Source organism: Nerophis ophidion, linkage group LG16, assembly GCF_033978795.1.
Source record: "Nerophis ophidion isolate RoL-2023_Sa linkage group LG16, RoL_Noph_v1.0, whole genome shotgun sequence".
NCBI lineage: Eukaryota > Metazoa > Chordata > Actinopteri > Syngnathiformes > Syngnathidae > Nerophis > Nerophis ophidion.
This window is the reverse complement of record NC_084626.1, coordinates 28,709,759-28,731,014: the sequence shown is the minus strand read 5'-3', so window position 1 is coordinate 28,731,014 and position 21,256 is coordinate 28,709,759. Positions and strand designations below refer to the sequence as shown.

The following is a 21,256-nucleotide window of genomic DNA, read 5'->3' as shown; positions in this document are numbered from 1 at the left end:
TGCCGTCGACTTCACTTAGAGACTGGCGTCAAGACACCCGTGGACACACCCCTCCGACGATCAGGTACTATTTAACTCACTAAAACACTAGCAACACAATAGAAAGATAAGGGATTTCCCAGAATTATCCAAGTAAATGTGTCTAAAAACATCTGAATCCGTCCCAATGCAATCGCCTTTTTTTTTCAACTTTATTTTTATTTATTTTTAGTCCTTCGCTATCAACATCATCATCCACGAATCTTTCAAATTAATGGGGAAATTGTCGTTTTCTCGGTCCGAATAACTCTTGCTGCTGGAGGCTCCCCTAATAAACAATGTGAGGACGTGAGGAGCCCTCACCCTTGTGACGTCATCGTCTGCAACCTACGGTAAGGGCAAGGCTTTTTTATTAGCGACCAAAATTTGCGAAATTGATCGTCAATGTCCTCTACTGAATCCTTTCAGCAAAAATATGGCAATATCGCGAAATGATCAAGTATGACCCATAGAATGGACCTGCTATCCCCGTTTAAATAAGAAAATCTCATTTCAGTAGGCCTTTAAGAGGATCAGGAAGGTGGTTCCCTACTTCCACCCAAGCACAACAGCTGCTCATGTCGTTGAGACAAAGTAATAAATGCTAAAGCTACCTACTCATAAGCTCATACATGATGTCCCAACAAGGTGGAACTCCACGTATATGTTGGAGCATCAGGTAGCTATAGACTCTGCATTGACCCACAAGACCCTGAAGACGAATGTCAAACAAATCATCACTCTGTCTGATGATGATGTGAGAGTGGCCGAGCAGGTCCTCCAGGTGCTTAAACCACTCAAAACTCTTACATCTCTACTGAGCCCTGAAACTTCACCATCTGTGTCAATGATCCTGCCAACTGAAAACGAGGATTTCACAATCCATGGCCACAAGTGTGGATGACAGCACCATCATTCCAGATGTCAGGCTTTATTTCACTATCTATGTTTCAAGAAAGATGATGTGCCTTTTTATGTTGCATTGTTTTTCATTAATTGTGTTAATAAGAAGTGCACTTTAAGTTGGTTTTATATATTTTGATTTAATAATTTAAGTGTTAATAAATAAAAGGAAAAAACTTCTGTTTATTGGTCTTGTCTTTTTTCCGAGAAACGATCCAAAACGTGAGTTTTTTGATCCGTTGCACCCCTATTCACCATGCAAATGCAGTTAGCCTCACAATCAGATTTAACCCAGAAAAAAACATCACCTGCTCTTGAGCTTGCCTGCATGGAGCTGAAAAACCTAAAGAGCTGTAATACAATCCATTCCAACGCTCGTAAATTTGAAATGTTTCACTGCTGGCCCACTGGGGAGCACTAGTCACAAACTGAGTAATAAAGCTATTGACAGTGCGTCCATAGTATGGACAACAGTCAGAAGAATGGGTGATAAAATTTAAATGCTGCTCTAGCTGTTCAGTGCAAACAGGGACATAATTGAGATAAAGGGTTTTCGTTTCACAGTTCTAAATCTTTCACACACATTCACTCTGGCTTCATGTGAACTGCACAGACAGCAGTGAACAATATTTTCTGGAATACAAGCAGCTACCATTTTCTAGGCTTTAAACTATGCAGCTTATAAAAGTATGCAGCTATTTTATGGATTTTCCTGCGCTAACGGCCAAAATGTTTTGTAATAAACAAATATTTTTCATTAAAACAGAGAAACCAAAATGGTGGATTATTGTTTGAGCTATGGTGCCATCTTTTAGACGAGTTTGCTCACTGCAGGTTGAACTTCCAGTATCACTTCGAGCAATGTTTGTACATTTTACAATATGACTAAAAACAATTCATACTTAAAGCGTCACGTTTTATTGTAGTGTTTCCGTACATATTTGTACGTGCTATTGTAACGTAATCAGGTTCGCATTGGCTAACATGCTAACACTTTTCCATTGTCTATGTTTTAGTATTATTAACACACAATAACATTCTTTTTGTACCGTTTCAGTTTCACAAATTCCTCAGTAAATTCATCAATACGTCACCTTTGAGGTATTGAGTCTGTTTAGTTGATTGGAGAGCTAGCTTCTGCTGCTAGGGGGTCCATGAAGATGACTTCTTTTTTTTTTTTTTATCAGCCCGCTTACTGCCATGTTAGAGACACCGTATAGAAACAATTAAAAGTACTTCAATAAACATTTACAAAATCTGTTTAAATAACTCATTTTAAAACATACTTGCAATTTATATTATTCTTTTTTAAAATGTTGTTGTTGCGGCTTATATGCAGGTGCATTCTGTAGTGTGGAAAATAGGGTATTTGCTTTGAATCATCAGCATCAAAAACTATTATGCAAAACCAACTTTTCGTACCTGCTTATACCTGTTTTTGTGTATTTGGGATCCCCATAATTCCTTGATATTTAAATTCAAACCTGGAGGCCTGGCGGAGATATTTATAAAATAATCTTGCCTTCTTCCAAACTTACTCAAAAACGAGCCATATGGAAATTGAGACTTAATGGCATATTTTGCCTTAGTTACATCTGATATATGGTAGGGATTTACCAGAAGAGCTTTGCGCAAATCCGACATTTTAATTCAGTTGTAGTTAGGGATGTAACAGAAAATGGTATTGTTGATAACCACGGCACAATTCCCAACAGTTAGCATTATCGTTTTAAATAAAAAATATCGAAAAACTGGGATTGATAGTCGCACTTTAATACACTCACGGAATGACTAGCTTAAATGCTAACATGAATACAGGACACATCGTCTTTCCCCATCAAGGAAATAACGTACCACAAACTAAACTTGTGTAAACACATTACTTTCTGAGCAACTCATCCATAAACACGTGAGTACATCAAACCTTCAAGATGTACTCTCCTAGAAAAAAGTGATCAATCTTTTTTAAATAAAACTTGTTTAAAAAATGTCAGTGTGTGTACAAACAGGTTATGAGCATGTTCAAGAGTACCGCGATAATAATAATTAACAGTAACTATGAAAGAAATGTTGATATCGTCAATATAGTAGGGCTGGGCGATATTGCCTTTTTTTAATATCGCGATATTTTGAGGCCATATCGCGACATACGATATATATTACGATATTTTGTCTTGGCCTTGAATGAACACTTGATGAATCTATGTGTCTACATTAAAACCTTCTTCATACTGCATTAATATATGCTACTTTTAAACTTTCATGCAGAGAGGGAAACCACAACTAAGTCAATTGACCAAAAATGTATTTATTAAAGTTATTAAGCAATGGCACAAACATTCAAATCATTTCCAAAACATAAATTGCAAGATTGTCAGAGACATTCTAAGTGTCAAATAAAAATGAGCTGCATAATAGGAAATCAAATAGTATTTGTCCTTCACTATCTGGTAGGTTACTAGCGAGTGATTTTACAAATGATGCTACATATTAGCAGTAATGCTACTTTTTATAGCAACGCTTTTTCCCCCCCACACTTGACAAATTACGGTTGTCTGTTCGACATATTCCCACTTGAGGCCGAACCACCGCCAGACGATGGAAACCCTGCTGCTATTATTGGGAATTAAGCCTTCCTTCATTTGTTACCAGATCCGCACCATCTTTCTCTCGTACGACTACGTTAGCAGCTAACATTAGCCACGCCGCTACCTCTCTGCCCTGCGAGGGCGTGTATGTGACGTGTGACGTGACAGTTTGTGACGTATGTAAGAATGTGCGCCTGCTTATCTGTGAGAAGGAGAGACAGAAAAGAGCGAGGAGAGCCTGAAGTGTACGCCTGCAACTAAAAGTCCTGCGTGAGAAAGTATACTCGAATATTACGATATAATCATTTTCTATATCGCACAGAGACAAACCCGCGATATATCGCCCAGCCCTACAATGTAGTCAATACATTTCTTATCATTCCCAATCCTGCTGTTGTAAATGGTCTGTATTCTATATAGCGCTTTACTATACCAGCACGATACCCAAAGTGCTTTACTTTATATGTAACATTCTCCCATTCACACACTGATGGCGGACGCTGCCACGCAAGGCGCGAACCACAACTCATCAGGAGCAAGTTGGGTGAAGTGTCTTGCCCAAGGACACAACAGCCGTGACTAGGATGACAGAAACTGGACTTGAACCAGGAAACCTCAAGTTGCTGACATGGCCACTCTACCCTCTAGCCACGCAGCCCATTGTGGGGCAGACTGGCTTGTACATGCACATGCATGCTAATATCCTCCACTGTTGCCATTTCTAATAACAAGTAGCGTGCAGTAGGGCTGGGCGATATATCGATATACACGATATATCACGGGTTTGTCTCTGTGCGATATAGAAAATACCTATATCGTGATATTCGAGTATACGTTCTCACGCTGTTGTTTTTAGCTGCGGGCATTACACTACAGGCTCTTCCCACTTCTTCTTGTGTCTCCTCACAGACAGCAAGCGCACAAACTTACACACGTCACGTCGTACGTCACATACGTATACGCCCTCGCCCAGCAGAGGTAGCAGCGTGGCTAACGTTAGCTGTGATGCTAGCGGACTCGGAGGTGCTGATTCTCATCCCAGTTGAGTGGTAATACGAGAGAAAGAAGGTGCGAATATGGTAACAAATGAAAGAAGACTTAATTCCCAAGAAAAACAGCACGGGGTCCATCGTCTGGCGGTGGTTGGCTTCAAGCGGGATTATGTCGAATAGACAACTTTAATTTGTCAAGTGTGGGGCACAAGTGTTGCTATCCAAAGTAGCAATACTGCTAATATGTAGCATCATTTGAAAAGTCACCTGCTAATAACTTTAATAAATACAGTTTTGGTAAATTGACTTAATTGTGATTTCCTTCTCTGCATGAAAGTTTAAAATGAGCATATATTAATCATACTGCTGTGATTATCTGGATCAAGTGTTCATTTAAAGCTAAGGCAAAATACCGAGATATATATTGTATATCGCGATATGGCCTAAAAATATCACGATATTAAAAAAAGGCCATATCGCTCAGCCCTAGCGTGCAGTATAACATATCGGTCAGTAGACTGGATAGGGAAGTACTAAAAACTACAACATGGCTGACGAGTAGAACTTTGGAACGTAAATAAGGCCGCCCACAAAACAGCGCATTTTCAAGAGACAGTAAGAAAGCAGCTTGTAGATGGTTTGTAAAACCTAATCTATGTAGAATATGGACAAAAGCACCATCATTACATGTTACGTAGACCAATGCAAGAAAAAAATATACAATACGACCCTTTAAATTGTTTTTTTTGTTGTTGAATAATACTTTATATATTTTGTGCATCGTACTACCAAACAACTTAACCTGAGTATTGACTTTGATTGTTCCTTGCATCATCTGTCGAATGCATTACCATTTAAATCACTGTCCATGCAAAATGTTTTGGTCTGGCACAATTTTGCCGGGCCAAAGCATTTACTACATGGCTGCAATAGTGACACATAGCTAGCAAAGGTCACCCACTCGCACAAAGCACAGAACAAAGACTCTGCAAAAAAAACTGAGCATATATTTCTCGCATGTCTGTGTGCGGCCTTGTTTTAATAAACACCATTAAGTCATTCTGCTGAGCTACAATGAACAGATTGCCCTTCTTACACATTTGATTTGTCATTCCTCTGTGCTAGGGTCATTTTCTGTGGGCATCATTCATATGTCTGTATGATACATGAAGGATGTCATGTGATATCATGACTAACATACATCTTACCCTTCACTCTTCTGGGGAAACGTTTGTTGCACACTGCATTTAGCAACACTCTAAGTTCCCATGGAAGAATAAGTATTACATTTAACCAATAGGTTTAACTACGTGAAGCCAGGCAAACACACTTCAACAACTCAATATATTGAACTTGCGGCCTACCTCATTGATCAACCCTGGACCTAAATTGTTCAATCACTGCATAAATGATTAACAAAGTCGGTTATAGAGAACATTCAAAACTCTTTATTAAATTACAAATATTGAAATTCTACGATGTAAGCTAAAATGATGCACTAAGCTAACAATAACATGCTCCCCACAAATGTACACTAATTATTATCAACAGAACAGGAAAATAATAACCTTAAGGAACATCCATCCATTCTCTACCGCGTATTCCCCAAAGTTCAAGGAAGATGAATCCTGATGAGTATCTTGAACCTTATTTTTTTTTAAAAAAGGCGTAAGCTTCCATCTATATCACATATTTATGACTGGGAATCACAACCTAATAACTACCTATTCATGTCTTATTCATGTAAACCTCAAGGTTTCTATCGATATCAGTAAATCTAATGCATTTTAGTGCCATTTAAAAACATGTTATGTCCTACCGCATATGGTTATAATACATACCGTATTTTTCGGACTATAAGTCACAGTTTTTTTTCATAGTTTGGCCGGGGTTGCGACTTATACTCGGGAGCGACTTATGTGTGAGATTATTAACACATTACCGTAAAATATCAAATAATATAATTTAGCTCATTCACGTAAGGGACTAGACGTATAAGATTTCATGGGATTTAGCGATTAGGAGTGATAGATTGTTTGGTAATGTTCTATATGTTATAGTTATTTGAATGACTCTTACCATAATATGTTATGTTAACATAGCAGGCACCTTCTCAGTCGGTTATTTATGAGTCATATAACGTACACTCATTCAGCCTGTTGTTTACTATTCTTTATTTATTTTAAATTGCCTTTCAAATGTTTATTCTTGGTGTTGGGTTTTATTAAATGAATTTCCCTAAAAAATGCGACTTATACTCCAGTGCGACTTATGTTTTTTTTTCTTCTTTATTATGTATTTTCGGCAGGTGCGACTTATACTCCGAAAAATACGGTGGTTAAAAGCTTAAAATTACACACACACACACACACACACACACAATTGTCTGCATACAGACAGTTGTAAGCATTGGACGGTGATATTCTTAAAAAGTTTACATGAACAGTTACTATCTAGTAAATTAGAATTGACACGCAGGGCTGTTTCATCTGAGAATTTATTTGTAATTATTAATATTTCTCTAGTGGTAGCAGCACCTGAAAGTTGTGGTGGCAACAGCAGAAGTTTCTTTGTCGGCCACTCTAAATTAAAGTGGCACCTTTAACTGCTGCCTGCCTTTCATCACTGACTTTTGATGACCTATTAGCATGTGTGGTAGCACCGCATTGAGCAAAGTTTGGAAGTCTTTTTGTACATGCTGTTGAACGCCTCTCTAGCATTACAATCAATAAGCTTTCACCAAGTTTCGAAAAGTTAGCCAGCCAGCCACTTTTTTAGAATTAGTTTTTTTATCATACCAAGAATTCTTTTTTAAAAATGTGATCTCTTTAAAAACATGCTGTAAAAAAGCGTATCCTCTAAAAATATTCCTTGCAAAACCCACAAACTGGAGGATATGTTCTTAATCAGGTAAGAATTTAAAAAAATAGTTAAAAGGATTAATGGAATAATAAATGATTCTTACTAGGAATGCAAATGATGCATGTTTGGAAATGGATGATTGATTTAAACATTTTAGAAGACATGTCATGGCGTGCTTTTTGGAAAAATGCCAATAAACCCTTCAAATGCATTAAAATAAGCTGAGTCAATTTAAGATCTTGAATAGATTGTATTTTACACTCTCACAGTTTTTAAAAATTGGTACAGTAGATAGGAAGTTATGTATAAAGTAGCTGAAGGCACTATTTATTTACTTCGAGAATGTCAAAGAATACAAGTTGAGGGCTGTTGTGAGAATTGCCTTGTTTGTCCATCCTCGGCCACCGGTAGTTAATGTTAGCCAAGTTAGCTCATGTGTGTTGAACTGGAGACGAGTGAAATAGAGAAGTCTGGTATAAAACAAGCTCAGCTTCCTCATTAACATGACATGATGTCAGAACTAAGGACTACATTAACCAAAGAATGGCAAAACCGTTTTATTTTGCCATCCAGGTGGGTGGCCACTTTAGAGTAGCACTTTCCCCGCTTTCAAATCTTACAAGATCTCTTGTAACCCGTTTTAAAGTCAGAGATGAAGAAAACAAACAAAGATAGACGTAGCAATTCATCGAAGACTGCAACGTTATTAAGTTCATTTCCATGTATCGTTTCATTGACAGACGTAGTGACTGCCGACCCAGTCCTAGAATTGTGTTACATTTTTAATGCCGCTGGACATTGTATTTAATGCGGTTTAATGTCATCCAAGACCTTAATTTTTGCTAAATCGATTTAATGACTTTTAATTCTTCTTAATGCCCTGCAGAAACCTTGTGAACTTTACTGATTATCTGTGTATTTGTTTATGTTAGAAATTGAGCACAGGAAATCAACAAACACATGTGTTAGCAATTTCTATGAAACTTAAATGGGTAGGATGAAAAATTCTGCTTCTTCCTACGCTTTTTCGGACATGTAATAAGAAACTGTAAAATGTGATGTATCATATTGTAACTGTATGCATGTTTGAAATGTGTGGTAAACTGTGACAATATTAACTTATGTCAATCATTTTCAAGTGGTTTGTCAATGTTGATCACTTTGATTGTGTAATGAAATGTTTTCCTAGCAATCAGCTGTTTGATTAAGTCCCATTTAATTAAGTGGCTGCTCTATTGTGTTGTTAGCAGAAATCGATAGACATGTGTAGGTCATTAAACCAAAATGTGTTGATCGAGGCAAAAACAGATATACTCATCCAGATCCAGCCTCTTTTTATAAATGTGTTTCCATGTACTGTAAATAATGTCTTCAGTGTAACTACAAGCTATTAATGATGTTGATTAAGCTCCTGGTTGTCTTTTAAAAGTCGTTTTTTTTATTACAGGAATATCTGTAGCTGAAACATTGTGCTAAGTCATCACTTACTAGAATATTCTGACCCACTGTAAAGCTTAGTTGAACTGTAGTTTATGATGATCATACCTTGACCTCATTACATCTGTCTCTATCTCCCTCTGTCTGTCACCACAGGTCAGGAGTGGCCATGCCATTTGGCTGTTTAACAATCGGAGAAAAGAAGGATTACCACAGTCCTTCGGATGTGACGGACAAATATGATATGGGTCAAATTGTTAAATCGTGAGTACTGCAACAATCAATGCTCTGAATTTTGAGAATGGTTTACAAGTTGTCTACACCAAGGTACAGTGGAACCTCACGAGAGCCAACAAACATAATAAAATATCACTTACTGTACACTGGGATGCCGACTGGTAGAATCTTGTTATAGTACAGAAAAGGGGTGTGGAACCACGCGTCTTTTCTATCCATTCTCACCATTACCAGGTTTAAATTGGCTGTCAAAGTGTACCAACTTGTCAGATTACATATATAGGTAAAAGGCATGATTTATGCCTCTCACGGTTTACTCGCTTCCTTCCATGAGCAAGGAAGCGAGTAAACAGGTTACCACTCGGTGATGTAAACATTGGCACACACACACACACACACACTAGTGTTCACGGTGCCGTTATAAATACAAAATTATTTTGTCTGCGTTTGTGCTTATAATAATATCAAGATCGAATCACGTTGTTTGGTTCAAGGACAACACACCGAGTACACCCGGTGTTTTTAGCTTTGCAAATACACACACATCGTATCTAATTTAGTTTTGATGTTGAGAAGAGGTGCCAGGAGTATTGCTTTTGTACCTGAAAAAAATTGGGATTACTTAAGTGTCAACTAAACTGGACATCATGCACCACTGGCTATATTTAGTTCTCAATGTACAGTATAGTATTGTGCAAGTTTGTTGTTTTTGGTAATACTTCCACAGCAGTAAGTCTTTGGCTGCACATTAAATAATGTACAGTCTGTTATTTAATGTACATTTAGTTTATCATTAAAATGTAGGAATTTGATGATATTTTCGTGTAGTTAGTCCCATCATGTTTATTTATAATTTGGTTATTTTTGATGTCCGCAGGCTCAATGGTTTTGCAATACGTTTAATAGTAAGAATGTGAATCTGTAAAAATATGTAAGATATTTACAAACATATTTTAAATTGTTTATAAAATCTAATTTCATCAATAAATAAAAATATATAGTGAATTAGGGGCAGCACGGTGAAACAGGGGTAAGTGCATGTGCCTCACAATACCAAGGTTCTGAGTAGTCCTGGGTTCAATCCCAGGCTCAGGATCTTTCTGTGTGGAGTTTGCATGTTCTCCCCATGACTGCGTGGGTTCCCTGCGGGTACTGCGGCTTCCTCCCACTTCCAAAAACATGCACCTGGGGATAGGTTGATTGGCAACACTAAATTGGCCCTAGTGTGTGAATGTGAGTGTGAATGTTGTCTGTCAATTTGTGTTGGCCCTGCGATGAGGGGGCGACTTGTCCAGGGTGTACCCCGCCTTCCGCCCGAAAGCAGCAGAGATAGGCTCAAGCACCCCCTGCGACCCCAAACAGGACAAGCGGTAGAAAATGAATGAATGGATATAGTAAATTAAAGCGGGTTGTCAACTGACTCAACGATTATATTGTTTCATATTATTTGAGAGTTAAGAACACTTAGTGGACAAAAATCCTAACAAAAGATTATCATCATTTATTATTTGTTACAAACCCGGTTTCCATATGAGTTGGGAAATTGTGTTAGATGTAAATATAAACGGAATACAATGATTTGCAAATCATTTTCAACCCATATTCAGTTGAATATGCTACAAAGACAACATTTGATGTTCAAACTGATAAACATTTTTTTTTTTTTGCAAATAATCATTAACTTTAAAATTTGACGCCAGCAACACGTGACAAAGAAGTTGGGAAAGTTGGTAATAAATACTGATAAAGTTGAGGAACATCCCACAGGTGTGCAGGCTAATTGGGAACAGGTGGGTGCCATGACTGGGTATAAAAACAGCTTCACAAAAAATGCTCAGTCTTTCACAAAAAAGGATGGGGCAAGGTACAAATGGTGTCACATTAGTGCCAAAAATCCAAGCGCATAAAAACTGTTATCGCGCGCTGGTTCTCCACTTCGTGCACACTCGCGACACCCTTTTGCGCGCGTGTGGTTCCTTTGTGCGCGCGCGCCGTCTTCGTTTGAGCTTTTTGTGGGCGGTTGTTCTTACACGGCCCCTCCTTTCTGATTAGTCAGGAGAAACAAGCTCAGGGCCAATCATAAGTATAGCAGGGCGGGTCATCGTCAATATGTATCAAGATGATACAGCTGCTGTTGACAAATTCTATAAAGTCCAAATGTAGTGGAGTTGTGGAAAATGCCAATTGAAATTTATCTAAAAGTCTTTGAAGAAGGTAATGTCTCATCTGTTGAGAGAACATCACATAGTTAATGAAATGTCAAGATCAATATCTCTCTTTTCATACACATACAACCAGTCCACAGATGTCAGTCAATGATGGAAGTTATATTTTCAAATATGTTCTCTTTCCTCACTTGTCTGTTTTGAAAAATATTTTTGTTTATTTAATATTTGTATATGTAAATATTTAATGTATGCCACAATGTGGGACTATTCATTTCATTTCCTCTATCTTCTTTAAGTTTACACCAGAGTCTACCCGAACCCACTTATCTATGCGTACTTCGTATCAGGACCACATGATTAGCATATGGGCCTAATTAATGATGTTATGATTGCAATTACTATTCTAGTAAAATAATGAATGACAGGTTATCACTACAATTAATGAATATGGTTTTAACATTGCATAAAAAGTATTTAGGTTTCTGCGAACAACTCAAAGTATGGAAAATTAGATATCAGCCCAGATCAAACAAACAAACAAAGTCAGAAAATTGATTTGATTTATTACACTTTTATCCCGAGTGTTATAGCAACAATTTTACTTTTGTATAACAAAAAGTAAACATATATTACTGCAAGATTAATATGTTCTATTTATCATCATTGTCAACATATTGCTGATTTGACCACATTTTGGTGAATGGTCAGAAGCTTAAAAAACTGAGGTGCCTTACAAAATAAACTAAGCTATTGTATGACATCATGCTTGATTGCAGATCTTTTGATTTGTCTGGAACGTTTGCAATTATTCCTAAGAATTTGGTCAAATCGTGCAATGTGCAACCTCAAACGCATACAACTTTAGAGTTCCCACTGAACTTGTTTATGTCCTAACATACCCAAATGTCACTGTTTTTTTTGTCCAGGGAGGAGTTCTGTGAGATATTCAGAGCCAAGGACAAAACTACGATGAGAATGTACACGTGCAAAAAGTTCCTGAAAAAGGATGGAAGGAAGGTCCGCAAGGCAGCAAAAAATGAAATCCTCATTTTAAAAATGTAAGTTTATTTAAATGTTATTTAAATATATAAACTAAACAATGTTTTCTAATCGTGCAGTTGCTCGGTTTGTATTGTGGGCTCCCTTAAATTCATTATTGTATTATGTGGACATTTTTAATAACAGCAAAACAAGACATGTTTGTCGAGGTTTGCTCCCACAGTGCATATTGACTCCTAATTATGATCTGTTACTGTGATAAATATTAGTGGTTACTCACCACTATGAAGCGCTTTGCCAAAACACCACCTTTTGACATCTAAACACAACCATATTTCTCACTCCTCCATTCTACTAGTACACAACACAATTCAGCAATAAGTGACGCTTGATATGCTTGTTTATATTTTAATCATCAGCGAGGAAGAAATAAACAGTTTGTTATTGTCAAAGGCTGTGGATAATTGCTGGCAAATGCTATTAGTGAGGAGAAGAGGCGCTCATTCATGTCTTAATTAATGTAATATTGTTAATCAGTGAAGGAAACCACAATTAGGCTCCGAACTGCTCCCCTTTTAAACCGCAGATAGCAACTTCCCCTTATTGCTAATCACTTAGTTTGACTTTCACTTTGCATAATTGGTCTTTTCCAGGCCATATTCAGTCTGCGGAGCGATTCTGCACTCAATGAATCAACTCACTTAATGATACACTAGGCAAAAAAAATACATTGGGTTATTTAGCTAATTCCCAACTGAATTATATAATTCATTATCAATATTGTTTCATTCACTTGTGTACTAAATACCAAAAATATTTTACCAATAGGTGCTTGTTTTTTTTTTGGTCTTTGCATGAAATGACAACCATTTCATGTATTCATTTTTTGTCATTTCTTAAGGGTGAAGCATCCAAATATTCTCCAACTGGTGGATGTCTTTGAGACTAAAAAGGAATACTTCCTCTTCCTTGAACTGTAAGTTAATCATCAACAAGAACAAAATTATTTTTCTCACTCAGTTTGTTTATCAAATACTGTACTCAGCATGAGCCACAGCCCAACATACAGTATGAGAACTTTTGCTAATTGCCTAAATATAAATGGCACAGCAGGAAGACGTGTGATTTATAGCCACCGCCTTTAGTTACTTATATCTACAAGCAAACTTTTTTAAGCACCTGCACAAATGTCGGACATGACAATGGACTTCCTGTGCATCCACAGTGCAACAGGCAGAGAGGTGTTCGACTGGATCCTTGATCAAGGCTATTACTCAGAGCGGGACACCAGCAACGTGGTGCGCCAGGTGTTGGAAGCTGTTGCCTACCTCCACTCCCTGCACATTGTTCACAGAAACCTGAAGGTAATATCAAAGATACTTAGAGATTTAAAATGTGTGCTATGACTAGATTTACATTGCAAGCCAAAGTGCCCAATTCCAATTTAGTGCTTATAATAAATGTTAATATTAACTAACTGCCTTGGGCTAAGGCCTAGGCTAGTGTCTTCCAATGGTTGGTATTTTACTGAAGTCATTTACAAATGGTAAACACGGCAAGCCTTAAGGGTACTAGGAGCTAGCAACTACACAACAGCTTAGAACACCATAGCACAGAAGCTAGACATATGAAATTAATGTCTTAGTTGAGCAATATTGCTGTCGAAAGCAATATAAACAAGTATTAAAAAGTCAAAGTTGCATATTACTTACAGGAAAAGTCTCCAAGGCATTTTATTATGTGAGTGTTTAATAACAAATCATTCAGTTTACTTAATCAATTATCATAGCCAGTAGGTGTAAAAATTATTGCCCGTCTCCAAACAGATAATAAATAGACTAGTGTTTGTCATACCTACAATTGTTCTCGGTGAAACTAATTCTACTGGATATAAAAATTCCTGACTACTAGGGATGTGACGATAGACAGTATTAATGATAACTGTGGCTAATATTACCATTTTTAATTAAAATTATCGAAAGACCATAAATGATAACTGCACTTTGATAAAATCTTGGCCTGACGGGGGATCGCTTACATATTAACGTGAAAACAAGAGACATTAACGTCTTTCCCCTTTAAGAAACAACATACCTCAATCTAAACTTGTAAAAACACATTACCGTCTGAGCAACTAAGCCATTCAATTTGCACATTGAACCTACAAGCTCTGCTCTCTTAGAAGCGAGTAATCATTCTACACACCAAAAAATAAGAGACGAAGGTGTTCTCACGGTGTGTTCAAAGACCAGAGTTGGATACCGCGACGTCTGCCAGAAATAATAATAGATTTTATTTGTTATGCACTTTTGATTTAAATAAGTTCTTAAGTGCTACAGAACAAACCAATATTTAAAACAATAAAAGTTTAGCCATTAAAACATAAAATACTAAGACTGAAAAAGCATACGAAACACAAAACAAATAAAATTGTGGGTTTTGTAACTGTGTCTCTATATATTTAATTGTTTAAAAAATTACTTGGTCTAAAGATTTAAGAATGTGTATAAGCACTTTTTATACCACGACAATAATGATTACTGTGATCATTTTGGTCACGATAAACATGTTATTGGATTTTCAAATCTTCCTATCCCTACTTATTGAAAATGGAAACAGTGAGCATATACTTTATAATGACTCGAATATTTTCCTATGCCCACGAATTTTCAGTTGTAATTTGTAAAAAAAAAATAGTATATTTGCGGTCTCCATATTGAGTCCATACTGCTGGACCATCTGGCATTATAATGAGCGCAGTGGTAATCCTGCTGTAGAGGACAAGGGGACCAGTATTACCGCTGCCTATTTGTTTTAACAGATATTTAAGACTTCTTCCTGTCTACTTAAAATTGTTTCTTACTACTTACTCATATTTAAATTCCATTTGCCGCAGTTAGAGAATTTGGTCTACTACAACCGCTTGAAGCACTCTAAAATAGTCATCAGTGACTTCCATCTTGCCAAGTTGGAGAATGGATTAATCAAAGACCCCTGCGGGACACCAGAGTACCTGGGTAAGATGTTCAAGTTTATGACAAACACAACATACAGAGCGATGTGGACTTAAATCTAGTTTCTGTGTTGCAGCTCCAGAAGTGGTTGGCAGACAGCGATACGGTCAGCCAGTGGACTGCTGGGCAACAGGCGTCATTATGTACATATTGTGAGTTACTGCATTGATTACTTCAGCATCCACAAAAACCTACACTGATTCCTTTCCAGTCACCTGGAATACATTAGTATTATAAGTGTCAACATAAAGAGCTGTTCTTTTCTTGTTGCAACGACAGGCTTTCGGGCAATCCTCCTTTTTATGATGAGAGTGATGAAGAGGATTATGAAAATCATGACAAGAACCTGTTCCGAAAGATCCTCGCAGGCGATTATGAGTTTGATTCTCCATACTGGGATGAAATCTCTGATTCAGGTATGCTTCTGTTGAAATTAGCACAGTAAAGACAAATAATGACTAATATCTATGCAGTTAGGGGTGTGGGAAAAATCGATTCTAATATGAATCGCGATTCTCACATAGTGCGATTCAAAATCGATTCTTTTTTTTTTTTTTAATCAATCCAACTAACCGATACGCAGCAATACCATAACAATGCAATCCAATTCCAAAACCAAACCTGACCCAGCAACACTCAGAACTGCAATAAACAGAGCAATTGAGAGACGACACAAACACGACACAGAACAAAACAAAAGTAGTGAAACAAAAATTAATATTATCAACAACAGTATCAATATTAGTTATAATTTCAGCATAGCAGTGATTAAAAATCCCTCATTGACATTATCATTAGACATTTATAAAAATGTAAAAAAAAAGAACAATAGTGTCACAGCGGCTTACACTTGCATCGCATCTCATAAGCTTGACAACACACTGTGTCCAATGTTTTCACAAAGATAAAATAAGTCATTTGTGGTTTGTTTAATAGTTAAACAAATTTACATTATTGCAATCAGTTGATAAAACATCGTCCTTTAAAATTATAAAAGCTTTTTAAAAAAAAACTACTACTCTGCTAGCATGTCAGCAGACTGGGGTAGATCCTGCTGAAATCCTATGTATTGAATGAATACAGAATCGTATTGAATCGGAAAAATATCCTTTTTGAATCAAAAATTGCGTTGAATCGAAAAAAATCGATGTATAATCGAATCGCGACCCCAAGAATCGATATTGAATGGAATCGTAGGACACCCAAAGATTCGCAGCCCTATGTATGCAGTGGTAACACGAACATTTTCACCAAAATGTAGACTGGATTTTCCTATGATGTACCAGTTAGTGTGTGGCCGACCATTGCGCCTAACAAACTAGTCTGTTTGCCCATGTGCTAAAAAAAAAGAATCACACACGTTGGGGACTTTTTGACTGCAAAGAAGCCCACCATGTGGCCAAATAAATTTGCGAGAGCCAGCACTTTGATAAAGATAATGAGAAACATTATTGCATTCAAAATAGAACTCATAGCAAAGTACATAATGTAGATGTCTGTGTGGCTTTTCTTTCTTTATTTATCCATTTTGTTTGTACATGTATAAAAGTATGTGTATTTTTCTCCTCCAGAAAATGTTTTTCTTGTTAATTTGTTTGGGTTTTTGGAACACATTAATTGGATTTACAAAAATGTATTTGGTTTTCGTACTATTCTGTGTTTGTCAAACCTTTTGGAACAAATTACCAACAAAAAGTTAGGTACCGCCATATTTCAGCTGAATTAAATCCCTTGCATAACCTATGGAATCCCCTGACTTTGAGAATGTTCTTTTAGGGGTTTAATTTTCTCCAAAAAAAGCAGTTAAGAAACATGACACAAAAGTACAGTAATTTCAAATGGCATCTTTCTGGCTTTAAGAAACACACTTTGAAATCAATAATATATATTGCGGTAGTCAGTAACAGTTTTATTTCTAAATCAGAGTGAAAAAGTGATGGAATTGCTCAATTCTGAAGATTAAATCACTCTGTAAAATGTAATTTCCAAAGATAGCACCTGCATTAGATTAAATATATTCATTAGTCTGCAGTTCAAAAGCAGTGGTCATACCTTGGAGAGCTGTTGCAGCAGGTAGTTAACATGAATCATGGCTCCAACACCAGAGATGTCAATTGAAACAAAGGAAAGGATAATCCAACTTCTTCAAGGAGGTAAATCATTGTGCAATGTTGCAAAAGATGTTGATTGTTCAGAGCCAGATGTGTCTAAAATCTGAACAAACAACTGGCGGTGGTTGTAAAAGGTGAGTATACTGGTAAACAAAAGAAAACAGTAAATCATCGAGACAGAAAATGTTAAGCAATATGTCTTGAAAACGGAAAATGCCCAGCAAAACAAATGAACGGAAACTAGTCTGTGACCAAACAGTAAGATACCGCCGAAAGAAATTGGAATTTAAAAACAGAAAAGATAATAAAGTCTTCAATAACACCTAAACAATAAAAAACAAGACTACAATGGGCTGAAGAAAAGCTAACTTGGACTGTGAACTATGGATGACTGGATGAAGGTCATATTTAGTAATGAATTGCAAAGTGATGACGCCGAAACTTGTTTGGTGCCGTTACCAAGAGATTTATGAAGACGTCTGCCTGAAGAAAACACACAAATTTCCACAATCATTGATGATATGGGGCTGTGTGTCAGGTAATGGCAGGGGAGATGGCGGTCATTACATCTTTTTTAAATGCACAAGTTTACATTGACATTCTGGAAACTTATTATTTATTCAATCAATCGAAAGAATGTTGAATCTAATAATTATCTGACAACATCAATCATTGAACTTTGGAGCAAAATCGTGGTGTCGGAGTGTTTGTTTTTCATAATTTTTTTCCTCAAATGTTTCACTCTGCTTGATCTAATAATGAAATTGTTTACAAAATTTTTTTTATTTATTTATTTTAGTGTTTCTTAAAGCCAGAATGTTGCCATTTGAAATGAATGTGATTATATGTCATGTCTGTTACCCTTTTTACCCATAAAAATAAACAACTGACTGAACATCGTTCAAGTCTAGTGATTCCGTCATTTATTTCCACAGGTTGTATATACTGTACATAAATACAATGGGAGAATACACCCTTTTGTTATTTTTTTTCCTGTGTTATTTCCCTCTGACAGCTAAGAGTTTGGTTGCACGTCTGATGGAAGTGGATCAGGACCAGAGACTGACAGCTCAGGAGGCTATTAACCATGAATGGTAGACCACGGATATCATACAAATCACATTCTGTGTGAATTACAAAATGGGCTTGTGTGCTTTATAAAAACAGGATCTCCGGTGGCGCAGCATCAGATAAAAACATCAAAGAACATGTATGTGCACAAATAGAAAAGAACTTTGCTAGAGCCAAATGGAAGGTAAGTCCCTCAACTATAGCCACATTTGAGCTAAGCTTTTGAAAACTAATCTGAAAGATGCACGTAGTGTTCCACTTGGTAATGCTGCTTGTTGGGCCTGTTGGTGTGGTCTAGTGTGGTGTTGGAAGATCAGTGGTACTTGTGAAAAGTAGGAACATCTCTCTAGCTTTCACCTGTACTGTGCAGGGAATTTACTGCTCTTAGTTCTGGGCAAAGTATTCACACGACTGATCTTTAACTAAAACAACATAATCTGAGCAGTCTCAAGACAATCATTTCAACTTTATATTTGTAATTATTTTTTTGTGGTTCAACGCTGGACCTTTTTTGATACCCTAAACCAGGGGTCACCAACGCGATGCCCGCGGGCACCAGGTAGCCCGTAAGGACCAGATGAGTCGCCCGCTGGCCTGTTCTAAAAATAGCTCAAATAGCAGCACATACCAGTGAGCTGCCTCTATTTTTTAAATTGTATTTATTTACTAGCAAGCTGGTCTCGCTTTGCTCAACATTTTTGATTCTAAGAGAGACAAAACTCAAATAGAATTTGAAAATCCCAAAAAATATTTTAAAGACTTGGTCTTCACTTGTTTAAATACATTCATTTATTTTTTTACTTTGCTTGTTATAACTTTCAAAAAGACAATTTTAGAGAAAAAAATACAACCTTAAAAATGATTTTAAGATTTTTAAACGCATATACCTTTTTACCTTTCAAATTCCTTCCTCTTCTTTCCTGACAATTTCAATCAATGTTCAAGTAATTTATTTATTTTTTTTATTGTAAAGAATAATACAAATGTTTTAATTGAATTCCTCATTTTAGCTTCTGTTTTTTCAATGAACAGAAGCTAAAACAATCACATTTAAATCTTATTTCAAAGTATTTTGAATTTCTTTTTTAAAAAAATTCTGGAAACTCTAGAAGAAATAATGATTTGTCTTTTTCAGAAATATAGCCTGGTCCAATTTGTTATATATTCTAACAAAATACAGATTGGATTTTAACCTATTTAAAACATGTCATTAAAAATTCTAAAATTAATCTTAATCCGGAAAAATTACTAATGAGGATCCACGAATTCTTTTAATTTTTTCAAAAAGATTCAAATTATCTAGTGTTTCCTCTTCATTTTTTTCGGTTGGATTTTGAATTTTAAAGAGTCGAAATTGAAGATAAAGTATGTTTCAAAATAAAATTTTCATTTTTTTTGTGTGTTTTCTCCTCTTTTAAGCCGTTCAATTAAGTGTTTTTTTTCATAATTTGTTCTTGACAAAAAAAACTTGCGTATAAGGAAAAAAATGCACGACGGAATGACAGACAGAAATGCCCATTTTTTAATATATATAGATTTATTTATTAAAGGTAGATTGAGCAAATTGGCTATTTCTGGCAATTTATTTAAGTGTGTATCAAACTGGTAGCCCTTCGCAATAATCAGTACCCAAGAAGTAGCTCTTGGTTTCAAAAAGGTTTGTGACCCCTGCCCTAAACATTTATAGTTTGATGCTTTTTGAGGTTTAGGCGACACCCATGCTGCTATTAGATACATTAGTCAGTGTGTGAATGTGTGTGTGAATGGCCGAATGTGGAAATACTGTTAAAGCGCTTTGGGTTCCTTAAAAAGGGGTAGAAAAGCGCTGTACAAGTACAACCCATGGTCTAAATTGAAGTTCATCGATTTGGCCTAAAATCTAAATGATGGCATCTATGGTAGCCTCTAACGATTCAATAACAGTTTTTTTTTTAAATGAAGTCAAACGGCGCCGTCTACCACAATGGCATGAAGGTGATATTGTGCCAGTAACATCTCGACATGAACATAACTGCTTCTAAATCTTTCCAATAAGAATCCTCCCGCCTTCCACAGAAAGCCGTGCGGGTCACCACCATCATGAAGAGGCTGAGGGCAACAGAGCAAAGTACCGCCAAGGCCACCACGGGGGATCCCGCGGCTCCTCAGGACGCTGCAGACCCTTCCATGCCTTCACCTGCTACCGCCACACCACAGGAAGTAGTCCCAGAGCAAGACAAAACGGTACCAGAGGCCTCGGACGGCAAGGCAGAGCCACAGCAGCAGAACCCACCGCCACAGGAAGCAGAAACCACATCACGGTGTAATGGAGACACGTTGGATACTGAGACCAGGGATGAGCAAGGCTAAGGTCCTCATTGTACCCTCAATCCTGCACATTGTACAATAGCTGCTAGCATGGTGACACTGACTCTGCTTCTCTCTCTCGCAGCATTAGCATCATCTCATGATGGCTATGTGCTAATTTACCTGAGTGCTCCGCATTGCATTGAAATGAAAATCTTTTTTCAGTTGTATTTTATATATATATATATATATATATATATATATATATATATATATATATATATATATATATATATATATATATATATATATATATATATATATATATATATATATAAATATAAAACTAATAGGTCACATGGTACGAAATATATTCCACACACACAAACCATGGCTTACAGTTAAAATCCCTTTTCTGGTTAAAAAAAAAGAAAAAGAAAAATGAAATAAATATTCCTTTTTATTGAGCGCACTTAGAAAACCACTTTTTGTTCTTAAAATCAGAAGACAAGTTTAGACTGTACAGGTCTACTGTACAGAAAGGAGAACATTCCTAACAAGGAAAGTTTG

At 36.6% G+C, this 21,256-nt stretch overlaps 1 protein-coding gene across 1 annotated transcript in view; it reads left to right on the top strand.

Moving 5' to 3' along the window:
• The window catches only part of LOC133535206 (caM kinase-like vesicle-associated protein), a 67,249-nt gene extending 46,286 nt beyond the window's left edge, over positions 1-20,963 (top strand). The window contains exons 2-11 of the mRNA XM_061874805.1: positions 8,957-9,064; positions 12,132-12,263; positions 13,106-13,180; positions 13,430-13,568; positions 15,101-15,221; positions 15,295-15,370; positions 15,498-15,634; positions 18,345-18,423; positions 18,497-18,584; positions 20,456-20,963. Of these exons, the coding sequence (XP_061730789.1) occupies positions 8,970-9,064; positions 12,132-12,263; positions 13,106-13,180; positions 13,430-13,568; positions 15,101-15,221; positions 15,295-15,370; positions 15,498-15,634; positions 18,345-18,423; positions 18,497-18,584; positions 20,456-20,749 (1,236 nt within the window). The 5' untranslated portion in view covers positions 8,957-8,969 and the 3' untranslated portion in view covers positions 20,750-20,963. The remainder of the gene's footprint in view (positions 1-8,956; positions 9,065-12,131; positions 12,264-13,105; positions 13,181-13,429; positions 13,569-15,100; positions 15,222-15,294; positions 15,371-15,497; positions 15,635-18,344; positions 18,424-18,496; positions 18,585-20,455) is intronic.
• Positions 20,964-21,256: the final 293 nt, after the last annotated feature.